The sequence below is a fragment of the Leuciscus leuciscus genome (assembly GCF_965113295.1).
Source record: "Leuciscus leuciscus genome assembly, chromosome: 11".
Taxonomy (NCBI): Eukaryota; Metazoa; Chordata; class Actinopteri; order Cypriniformes; family Leuciscidae; genus Leuciscus; species Leuciscus leuciscus.
The window spans coordinates 11,016,872-11,029,025 of record NC_138735.1 but is presented as its reverse complement, the minus strand read 5'-3'; the positions used below and the strand labels follow the sequence as shown (position 1 = coordinate 11,029,025).

General features: G+C 41.2%; 1 protein-coding gene across 1 annotated transcript in view; it reads left to right on the top strand.

Moving 5' to 3' along the window:
* The window catches only part of eef1e1 (eukaryotic translation elongation factor 1 epsilon 1), a 13,627-nt gene extending 5,058 nt beyond the window's left edge, over nucleotides 1-8,569 (top strand). Inside the window, exons 3-4 of the mRNA XM_082184852.1 lie at nucleotides 6,198-6,293; nucleotides 7,198-8,569. Of these exons, the coding sequence (XP_082040978.1) occupies nucleotides 6,198-6,293; nucleotides 7,198-7,341 (240 nt within the window). The 3' untranslated portion in view covers nucleotides 7,342-8,569. The remainder of the gene's footprint in view (nucleotides 1-6,197; nucleotides 6,294-7,197) is intronic.
* Nucleotides 8,570-12,154: the final 3,585 nt, after the last annotated feature.

Here is a 12,154-nt window from a genome sequence, read left to right as displayed (position 1 = left end):
CAACCCTACAAATAAAGGGTTTGCAATCCGCTGTCTCCTCAAAAGAGTCTGTTTGCAAATAGCAGGATAATATGACACCATTCAGTAAACCCAAGTGTCGTTTACTCTGCTGCGCATAATAGTCACCAAATGAATAAAAAACACTATATTGACATGCGTTTCTGTTTTCTATCATCTGCTGTGTACGTTTGTGATGACGCAAGATAAATGCAAATGCACCAGGGTTCGACAGAATCAAGTTGAGTGTGAAACCAGACTGCGAGGGCCACCAGGAACAATAAAACTCTGACTCGGACAGCAGCAAACGTGCCCAGTGTAAATGCCCCCTTAAACATATATTACACTTATTAAAGCACCCATCCTCTCATTTAATCCAAAGTGTGAGACCTAAGAAAATGCCACTCCAAATTCAGCATCTATGTGGTCACAAGGGTTTCTCGATAATAGAGGTGGAGTTTTGAATCAGACACATCTGCACTGCAGTCTGTCAGATGGGCTTTAATTGACACACTGAGGGTAGCAGGGGTCACACGCTGTCCTGCGATCAGTTCAGAAGGGATTAAAGGGTATAAAACGTCTGTCTGTGGACAGTGAGAGGCAGTCTCGTTAACAACAGGCACTCAGCGGGATGGACGCCTCTCGGCGGTAGCTGTCAGTGTGTGGCGCAGTGCTGTCCGAGTATGGGTCTAGAGCAGATCGCTGGTTAATAGTGGCAGTTTAAACAGTAATGAAGGGCTGATGTAATGCCCACGGCACGCCACTGTCTGACCAACTCACAGCACTCTGTAAGGCAGGATCACAACATTTAAAGCAGGAGAAACAGGAGTCCTGCAGCCTACAGGAATAGACACTAGAGTAACAACAAGACTCAAGGGAGAGTTTACAATGACCAGGATAAAGCTCATCCTTGATGGGTGGATTTGAAGATAAGAAAAACTGAATCGACTGTGAGAGAGCTTTGAAGCCACAGTCTTCTAAACTCTGCGGAAAAAAAAGAAGCATTCCTTTTCGGTATACTGTGTTTTAAAAAAATAAATATGTAAAATCCAAATAAGATTTGGCTAGGCTACTAGTGAGACAACAAGGCTAGGCTACTAGTGAGACTCCGTGACGAGTTTGCCGGGATTTCGAGATCGCCCAAAATGTCCGGGATTCGGCTTTTGCATTCTACAGTCGCCATTCATTGTTTACTGTGGCGAGCAGGACGAGGCTGAGGGCCGCGGGAGAATGGCACGAGGCCGATGGCGTGATTACTGAGACGCACAGGTCTCGTATCTCTCACGGAGGAGCGGGAATTTTCTTAGCAATGTTAAAACGCACATCAACCGATCACTTGTTTAGCGTTCATGTAAACACTACATTCAGATTCACCAATCGAAATGAATTCAGTTAGATTGAAACAAAAGGTGTGCATGTAAACAATGAATGGCGATTGCAGAAAGCAAAAGCCGAATCCCGGACATTTTGGACGATCTCGACGGCCGGACATGTCCGGGAAAAAGAGGATGGTAACCCCTACTACTCAGCTTTCTCCTACTACTCAGCTTTCTCCACAGAACAAGAGCCTGTTAGCTTAGCTTCCAAAGAAAGACGGCTGATACTATGTGTACATTCTGTGAGTGAGATCCCACCCTCTATGGGCGGGTTGAGAACATGCGGGACAGCCCCTCCTACTGGCTGTAGTCTTTAGCCTCTGGCCAAAAAAATCCTCCGATGACACAAAATGACGATTTTTGCGTCATCGGAGGATTTTTTCCAGACAAAAAAATACAGAAATCTCTCATCTCAGGGGGATATGAGGGTAGAAAGCATGGTAATTCGAAAATACTACAGGTTTTCTACTAATACAAAGCTTAATGCTAAATCCTGAAGTATCCCTTTAAAGGGGTCATCGGACCTCATGTGCAGTGTGTGGACACAACCACCATACAATAAAAAAATAAATAAAAAAAAATCCATTTACTCCTTGCTTTTTAATCCTCAAAAAGCCTAAACACTCTCAATAATCAAGCCGTTTGGATTTTCTGACCAATATGATGTCATATTGCTTATGCTCCGCCCACGACTGCTGACAGACTGTCACGTATTAGCATATTTCTGCCCTCAGCCATTTGTATACTGTCCACCAAGGCAGCACTTTACGTGTCTTGTGTCAACACCCCCCACGGAAGAGAGGGGTGGGGTGAGCAGTTGCTCATTATCATTTAAAGAGACATGCACCGAAACGGGTCGCTGTGAACAGAGCTGTGAACAGAGCTTTTGAGGAGGTATAAAAAGGGTGTTGTTTTACACAACCATTGAGGAATTTTAACCAAAGTATGGTTAAAGTACCCTAAAGTACCCTAAAGAATCACACCAACTTGTGGAAAATGTGCATCCGATGACCCCTTTAAGACACTAACAGTTTACAGGCAGTAGACAATTAAAGTCACAGTTCCAATAACTTAGGACATTAAAGAGACATTTCTACTGACTCTGAAAAACAGATGCCATGGATCCCTGATAGGGTTGGGAACCTAGAACCAGTTCTTATCCAGCACAGGTATTGTTTTTTTTTTTTAATACTGGAGTGATGCAAAATTCAAAAATTCCAAATTCCGCTTCTGAAAACGGTTCTGGTGCGGTTTGGGCAAAGCAGTGGGAGCGTACCCTTTAATAGCGATCTCTCACCTCATGAATATTCATTTTATTGCACACCGCTTCCTCGCGCTACTTCCTACGCTTTTTATCTCCAGAGGCTTCCTAAAGCTCAGCGATTGTACACACTGTAGAGGTAACAGGTAATGATGGCGTTTTAATGTAAACGATTTTACCATATCAATTCGAGTGCGAGTCCGATGATGAAAAATTGGGAAGAACTAGTTATTGAGCCTCCATCACAAGGACGACTCAAGCAGGACGTTTCTCAGTGATATGCTACTCAGTTTGACGTCCATCATGATGTTGCAACTGTAATACCTCACCATCAGGATTAACAAGCGTATGTCCATCAACAAACCGATGTGTATATTTCTTGAGTTGCACATGTGGGAACTGTATCATTAAATATTTTATAATAGCGCATACGTCAGCCAAGCACTAATGTGAATGACCGATGTAACATTTAAGTTTGTAAAACAAATCTGAGAGAATGACAGACAATCTGCATTAATGGACACAGTTTTAGGTAATAGTGAGCCCACAGCTGATTAGCTGAAGTATTTCAGTAAGACATTAATAACGTAAGTTAGCCGGAGACATAAACAATATAAAACACAAAACTATGTATTTTGAAGTATCGGGAGAAAATATGTAACTCAATAATTAATCATACTTACAGGTTGTCATTCTGAGGAGCAAGTTGGACTAAATAAAGCGGGTACTGACCCATCTTTAATGGATAAGCTTTTTGTAAATCCCATTTAGACCTCACTGAGATTTGAGAAGCAATCATCAGAAGGATAGACTGCTGTTGTATTGTTGTGATCCTTTTAACCACTTACTTTTCACATCCTCTTCACTTACTCTTCACATCCACATCCTTTGGAAGTGTTTACAAAGATAATTTGCTTTTGCAGAGCAGAAAACGGCGTCTTCACGACATGTACACAACAGCAGCTACAGTGTTTGAGGGCCAAAGTAGACGTTGTTCGCGGGCAGTCAATGAAGACCAGAGGCGGGCATTAGGCAAATGTGTTACCCTGTAACATTTAGCCGTAACACAGTGGGATTCAAATTACTGTTTAGGCAGTTTAGAGTGGATTTTTCTTCTTTTTTTTTTTTAAAGAGAGAGGCAATAACTTTTGGCTTCAAAACTTTGCAGATCGTTTACATTCACAGACAGCTACATTACACATTGCATGAAAGGTAATTTTCAAAAAAGCATAATAGGGGCACTTTAAGACCTAATGCCTGGATCGAATGTAGTGTTACTTGTGCGTTTTATTTCTCAACTGTTTACATTTACTTGAGACATATCTTACTCTGTTAACTAGAATACTCATCCCCATTTTGATATAATTTTGTCAAGTGCAAGAAGACGGGCCATCTGGCAGTCCTTATTGTAGAGCCGTGTTGGGTGATTTCACACTTGAGTCCTCCTTAAAAAACAAAAAAAACAACAACCTTCCACTCCTTAAACTGGACCAAAAGGTAAACCAAGGGAAAAATAACCCAGTTCTCTTTACATTCACACAGTCCCTGTCCCTGAAAGAGGACTCATGTCCTTTTTTGGTCCTCTTAAGAAGTAATGGGGTCTCCTCTTTGTGCTCATATTGTTGCTCTTTGGATCTAGTCATCTGGTTGACTAGATCAGTGGTTGATGGCTGAAAGTGAACCCTACTCAGACCACCTCCTAAGATCAGGGCCATTGCTATTAAATTCTGGGCCCCCTGAAAAAAACATTGATGTGGGCCTCTACTCATATCATATACGGTATAAGATATGGGCATGGAGGCCTACTTCTGGTGCCATGTAACCTAATAGGGATTTCTTACAAAATAACAATATAAATGTATAATATAAATATGCAACCATGAACTGCGCTCTCCATAATGACGAGGAAGTATCAGCAAAGGATTAATTGATTTCTAGCCCTTGCATTAGCTTTACTACTAGATATATTTATGGCGATGAGAAATAAAAACCCGCCCTGTACAGCTATAATCAGCTGTTCGGTCGAGCTTTCGATGTTGTTATGTAAAGGCCGAAGCTGATCGGTTGGTTTTTGTCACATGACCTTCGGTGCGCTTGCGGCATTCTGAAAAGTTGAGATATTTTCATCTCGCCGCGGCATAGGCGCGCCTGGAAAATAACATTCCACATTTGAAATAACGAACTTGAACGCTCAAAAGATGCAATATGTGAACGACCCCTAAAGGGTTACCAAAAATTATAATTCTGTCATGATTTACTCACCTTCTTTTCATTTCAAAGGTAAACTCATCCATACTTTTTCATAAAAAATATATTAATGAAAGTATGTTCTACGAGTTTGTAATGATACGAAGGTGAGTAAATGATGAAAGAAGTATCCAAAAATCCAGACAATCTAATCCGTATATAGTTCTATTACAATCATATCACTTTATACAATTGTGTGCAGAACTGTGTTCAATGTTAAGCTTCATTTCAGAGAGAATGTATAAACCCCTAGGCCAACGTCTCATAACTCAACACGGTCCAGCGTAACACAGATGTGTCTGTAGGCTGTCCATCCACTCTTCCTCGAACAGAGCAACTGTGAGTTTGATGTGAAACTTTCCAAAGCCTGGATACTACAGCGGGGGTGGTGTGTGTGTGTGTGTGTATAGGTCTCAGGGGACAGGAGGAGCATCTTCAGCACTTGTGCACAATACAGCACAGCGTCTTGAGGGCTAATGGAGGCAGTGAACAGTGTTCAGATGAGCCACTCTTTTACACACACTCAGACAAGCACACGCACTTGTCTGCCTGAACTCCGTCAATCAGAGACCCTTAAAACTTCAAAATATATTACAATTCATTTTACCTTCACTGAAGTGTTTGAATGCCTCTAGCCTTTAGATGGTCATCTTCCATTCTCAATAGGCTTTTTAAATGCAGATAGATCCAGTTTTAAAGTCGATCAGATGAGTCACTTTTAAAGCCATCAATAAAGCAATAAGCCACAAACAGGTTGTGCAGTGGTTTTACCACAGAAATTGGTGTTCTTAAGCACGACATACAGTGGACCTTTACTTAACGAACAGAAAACAGAAAGATGCCATATAGCAGGGAAAGAGACACTGGCGTGCAATTTAAATATGCAATTAACTAACATCTCCTCAAAAGAGTCAATCTGATAAAACCACATATTGATTAAAATAAACCAGTGGTGGTTAGATTTTAAATGGTTGCAAAGTCTAGTTTGTGCTTATTTTATTCTCAATCTGGAGCCCTGTTAAACTGCAAACTACTGTAATCTCTTAAAGCACAGTAAATGGAACAATGGTGTTTTAATATTACCATTGCTTTTATATGTTGGTGATCCTTCTATACTATTTGTGAACCAATTTTCATGCGTCAGTGTATCGTATAATGTGCTTTGTTTAAAGCAAGCTTTGAGACTGTAAGTGTTAAATGCATCTCAAGTTTTATTCCTGTTCTTATGCATGATGGTCAGAAGCGCTTTTAACCCTCCAATCATTTTTGGCAGCACAGCAGGCCCAGAGTCACTTCATTTTATACTTCCCTTGCAGGAACTTAACCAGTACCTGGAGGATAAAGTTTACCTGGCTGGGAACATCTTCACCCTGGCAGACATCCTCATGTATTACGGCATTCACCACATTGTTGTAAGTCCCTCAGCGGTGAACTTCAGTCGTTTGAGAGAAGTGATGCAGAGTTCCAATTAAAACAGTAAGACGCTTCAAGCACAGGAGAAACCTGACACAGCAAAAAGATGAGACACATGGTGATGTCATTTCCCAGGACAGCAGCCAAGGAAGTTTAAGGAGCCTGAAGGAGCCCATTGAGACAGGAAGAGAGGGATGAAATGAGAATTAGAGAGAAAGGGAGTAGAATATCACATCTTCACATGCCAGTGCTTGTAATTGACTGACTAATGACTGACAGAGAGCTGTCATTACCCAGAAGGCATTGGTGTGTCACTAAGTTTAAACCCCCTGGAGATAACGTCAGTTAGACATAGAGTGTCTAAAAAAATGGATTCACCACTTTGTAGATTTCATGCTTTACTGTTGTAAAACATTGTACAACAAGAAACTTGTTTGGCATTTGTCATGTCAAATTGAATACAAATGCCTGCAATTTTATTTTGTACATTTTTATTTCAGGATTCTTTGATGAATAGAAAGTTCAAAAGAACAGCATTTATCTGAAATAGAAAGCTTTTATTTTATTTATTTTAATTTTATTTTAAACACTACCCTTCAAAAGTTTGGGGTCAGTAAGGAGGATGAATTAAATTGATCAAAAGTGTCAGTAAAGACATTTATAATGTTACAAAAAATTCTATTTCAAATAAATGCTGTTCTTTTGGAAGATTTTTGTTTAACATTTTATAGTTGGCTGTATATAATATAGTATACATAATGTTGTAATTGTTTTAGATAAACTCTGTAAAACAACAAAGCCTAATGGGGTGAAAGCTTTTTGTAGGTACTGTATTGGATGTCTCTGTAGTGTTATACACATTACTTCTCCCTTTAATGTTCACCATCTCATGTTTGTCCTTAGGTGGAATTGGCTATACTGGAGAAAGAGCGTTATCTGAATGTCACCAGGTGGTTTGATCATATCCAGCACTATCCAGGCATACGACACCATTTGCCTCCTGTGGTGGTTCTGAGGAACAGAGTTTACCCGAGTGGTCACCACTGAAAGTTTTGATAACTACTTGTGGGATGTCAAATAAGCATGACCTTAAGGTCACCATATCAAAGCTCAACTAACACACAGAGCTGTCCCTACGTTTTACTCCACAATCCCGACGATAACCCAAACAGCCAGGACAAGTAAAGCAGGTCTTTTCTGTTTTGTTTTGTGTTTTTTTGCAAGCTGGTTCATGGCCACTAGTCATGTTATTTTATATGTGAATTTAGCATGAGTGTAGTTAGATTAATGTGGAGTAACTCAGCATGATCAATGAGAATAGCGGCTGTGGTGTTAATGGTACAGCATTTAATTCTAATAATAACATGAATATTTAAAATAAGTACTTTTATTAATTGCTTTTTCAGATAAGGTTGTCATTAATTCGACTAAGATAATATTGAAAGAAATGTCCCTAATGCTTCTTTTGACCCCACACAAATCTTTCCTCATTTGGCATTTTCTTCCGCTGTTCATCTCTTTCTCGTAGTGTCGGCGCTGGTGTGGGCAGTAGTCTGGGGTTTGACAGGATGGCATGTTGTTGCTCTGGGGCAGCGGGCAGACTACCAGCTGTAGCCACACAGACAGCACTGGTGTAATCGGATTTTCATGCGCTTTTCACTCCATCCACAACCAGTGTGTCATTTTCCCCAAAATCCCCTTCTGCGGTGTCCATAGCTTCTTTAGACATGTCAAGTGTTCAACTGCTTAATCCATTTCTATGTTATATCACTGGCTGCATCAAAGGTTTTCAATGTTCAAAATGTTTTTGAGTGTCACTGTGGAGCATAGAAGGTCTGTGCTTGTGCTTTCAAGGCACAAAATGAAAGCATTTTGAAAAAGGGTTTAGGACAAAAATGCTTTTCCAGTTCCAGGAGAATTGGTTTCTGAGAACATAGCAGCTTCATTGATCATAAACCGGTGACTCAAAACATCTTTTGGGAAACCAAGTGCTTCATACAATGTACAACATGTGGCCAATCTGATTTGGAGCTGCTCTGTCCGTAGCCTTTATGGTTGAAAATCCTCTTCTTATGAAAGGGAGATGTGTTTTTGCACGTTTACTTATCTGCTGTGCATATGCTGACAAAAAGATCTCTCTGTTCTTTTTATTATACTTCCTTTCCTGTAAGCCTTCTTTATGAAACGTCTGCTGTTCTCAAGCTCAAGTTTGTGTTCTTTAATGTCAACAGAATGTTGTCCTCCTGTGCCAATAAATGAAAAAGGAGAAACAGAACTATGTGTCCTTTTTTTATTTTTTTATAAGTCCTCCTTCTGGTTATATGACACAATCCATTTTTTGCAGAATTCAAAGAATTTCCATCTGACATTCAGTGTGTCCATAGAAGAACTGTAGTTGAACAAAGCAATGTGTGTTTGTGGAAGTGCAAACTGAAAAAGCGACAGAAATCTTGCAGTCATCAGAACAGGCCTTGTGACCAGATAATGGAGATATCCACAGTGGAGTCTCTGTTTGCCTGTTTATTTCTGTCTCCAGATTTAATTGGGCGGCTAATCTAAAAGAGGCTTCCCTCATCAAGATGAAATTTATCGCCTCTTTCACGTCTACAAAAGATGACCAAACCACATGTAGCAGATGTTCCTGAATGGAGGTCTTTAAAAGAGATTTTAAAAAAAGTTTTCCACATTTTTCAAACATTGGTTCAGGTGGCAAGAGATCGTTATAGCTTTAGCTCTAAGTTGAAGTCACAAAGACCCACAGCAGGAGGTATAGGACACTCCAATTAATTTGGACCTTTGTGCTCTATGCAAAGTTAGAAGGGAATCCACTCCTCATGGGCGGACTTCTTTTATTTCAGTTGCGCATCTGCTCTTTCATTGAATTCTGGCAATTCATTTGCCTTGCATTTCTCATGAAGTCAAAGATCAAGAGGTTTGGGGCATTAGCTTACCCATTGCGGTTTGTCTCACAGCATGCCACAAGGTCAACAAACCACCTATTGCTTTCCCAAAAGGCTCCAGGGACTTCAGGGAGACCAAAGAGTAGCAACCCTCTGTGCACTAGGACACTTTGATTATGCCTTTCTTTTGATGCAGAATGATCTTAGTGAAGAGACTTTAAGTGGCACATCAAGACAACGGTGTACTACTTCTCAAAAGTTGAGTTCTCTAACAAGAATTCTACTAGAATGATCATTGACACAGCTACAGACCACAATGAATAGATAGATACACAGTGACTTTGCAAGGCTGCGCTCGCATTTTGTTTGCATCATGTCCCCTGAAGTTTTCACCAACTGTTCATTATGTCTTGTTAACAAGATAAAGAGCTGCTTGCCAAGCGAGATGTGAAGCTGGGAAAACAGAAGACCCTGATTGATTCAATGAAACTATCAGCTCTGCGTGGGGCGCATTAGCGCAGAGTAAGTGGTTGTGACAGCTCCCGTGTTATCTGCACCCAACAGGAAGTGACAGTTCTACCATGCACCCATAAAGCAGGCATCTGATTGTCTACTGCAATTACATGACTGAAGCAAAACAGGAAGAGGAAAAAGTTACACGGTGGTAGCGCATCCACACACAATTAATAGCTTTACTTTAGAATGGCGAGAAGCAAATTTAGGTGGAAATGCTCCACTTGAGGCAATGTAATTGTCAAAAACATTTCTGAGTCTGCGAATAAATATGTCTAAGAGGCAAAAGTGTTTAAAATATGCAGCTATGCATATTATCGTGGAATGAGGTATTCTGAACTAAACACTATGGATCAAAGGCCTGTCACTCTTACTTAAATGTGCAATGGCTCAGTAAAGAGCAGAGTCTTTTATCTTGTGCTTTGCCTAATTACACTCTTACCTATGTTCTGCAATAAAACGGCAGGATCGCAGGTGTGAGTCTATGTACAGAGTCTTTAAAATGCTCCTTGTTCACTTCATCAATCACAGAAGGCGTCTGATTTAAAAGGTGCTAAAGTACATGTGTGTGACCCCAGGCACCGTGATGGCACCTTAACACAGACACGGATGACAGACTTTTCCAGAAATAGACTCTGCTGCACGGAACCCTGTCCCAGCTGCATGAAACACACTCCTGAGAGGGATATGTGGTCCTTGTGCACCATGTGTGCATTGAGACTCTCATTTAAGGGGTTATGGATTTGGCTTGAGGGTACCAGAGGGGGGGTTAAAGACATGAAATTGTCCTCCTGGATCTCGAGAGATTAGGGGCCAAGCATAGAAAGTGCATTGGTATTCATTATATCTGTTGGAGTCTGCATTATTGTTCTTTAATAAGGGAGACATATGACAGCACCCAGAACTGTAACACCTTCTGTGAGATCAGACATAAGCCTTGAGGAGAGACTAAGGCCGGGTTCACACCGGACGCAGAAGCGGCGCGGAACGGAGGCCGCTTCCTTTCGGCGCCCATGTTAACCTATGGTGTCGTTCACACCAGACGCGGAGCGCCGCAGCCGGCCCGCGCCGTGAAGCGCCAGTTTCGGCGTCTGGTCTATTTTTTGCGCGACCGCGAGCCGCGTCCATTCCGGCAGGAAGTCACACCAAGAAACACGAGACATCCGGTCAATTGTCAAAATAAAAGCAATTTTCAAATTAAAATACCGCGAGTGACAAATGCGATCATATTTGTGTATCTAAACAGACTAGAAAGATGAAAACAAACAAAGAAAAAAAACTGTCTACCATATTATCTCTCTGGCTGCGTGTGTGTCTCGACAACGGATTAATAAAAGAAGTGTACAAACTTCTTGGTTACAGAAACATGGTGTATTCATTTTATGAGGTTATTTACTTACCCATGATGTAAAAAATAGCTCTGAATAAACAACAACTGAGCAGAAGCGCTTGTCGACCTCCGCAAAGAATACACGTCTGGTGTGAACAGGCAGGCGCCGGACCGCGCGTGATTTTCCGTTCCGCGCCGCTTCCGCGTCCGGTGTGAACCAGGCGTAAGATGGCAAATTTGGGCTCTCTCTTTTTATGCCCTTCTAGGCATAAGGCAGTGGTTCTGGACCTTGGTCCTGGAGTAGTTTAGATGTATCCCTAATCAAACACACCTGATTCAACTCATCAGCTCATTAGTAAAGACTCTAGGGCTGCGTTCCAGTCCAAAATTGTAATGCCCTTCACTTGCTAACTTCCCTCCGTCTCGTTCACTCGGATGTACGTCATTGCGAGTGCCCACTACTGGCGGAAACTGCAATGGGCTGAATTGGAACGTCCTAAGCCCTTGATCATTTGGAATCAGCTGTGGAGTTGATTTATTATTTACATGTGTTTTCCCTTTAAGAATTTGTTTAATGCAGCATCCAAATGTATATGGTTTTTGGGTTGTTTTCAATTAATTTTTTTTTAATTAATATATCATAGAGTTGTTTGTTGTGGTGGTGATTAGACGAGATCTGTGGTGACGTCACAATCGTACTGCATTGTGGGACATATAGGTGCCTGAAGTGTACCTATGAAGTAGACTTGCTCCCTTGGTCAAAATCGAGGGAACGAGGGTCTGTCCATCTAAACTTCCCTCGTCCACTTCACGAAGTGGAACGCACTTCAAAATGGCGGCGGGGATTCCCCCGAGGGGAAGTGCTTAGGGAAGTTCGCGAGTGCGTGTCTAAAAGTGGACTGGAACGCAACACAAGACCTCAGTTGGGTATGTCTTGGAGAAAAGTTGTAAAACTTTCAGTTCTCTCCCAGTCAAACCCTTTGGCACCACCATCAGCTCAGAATGAATTTGCAGTCACACTAGACTTTGAGCATACAAAATGTTTACATAATATGCTAATAATATAACTAATAATTAAAAATATACAATATACTTTACTGCAATGCTGCATTCATGC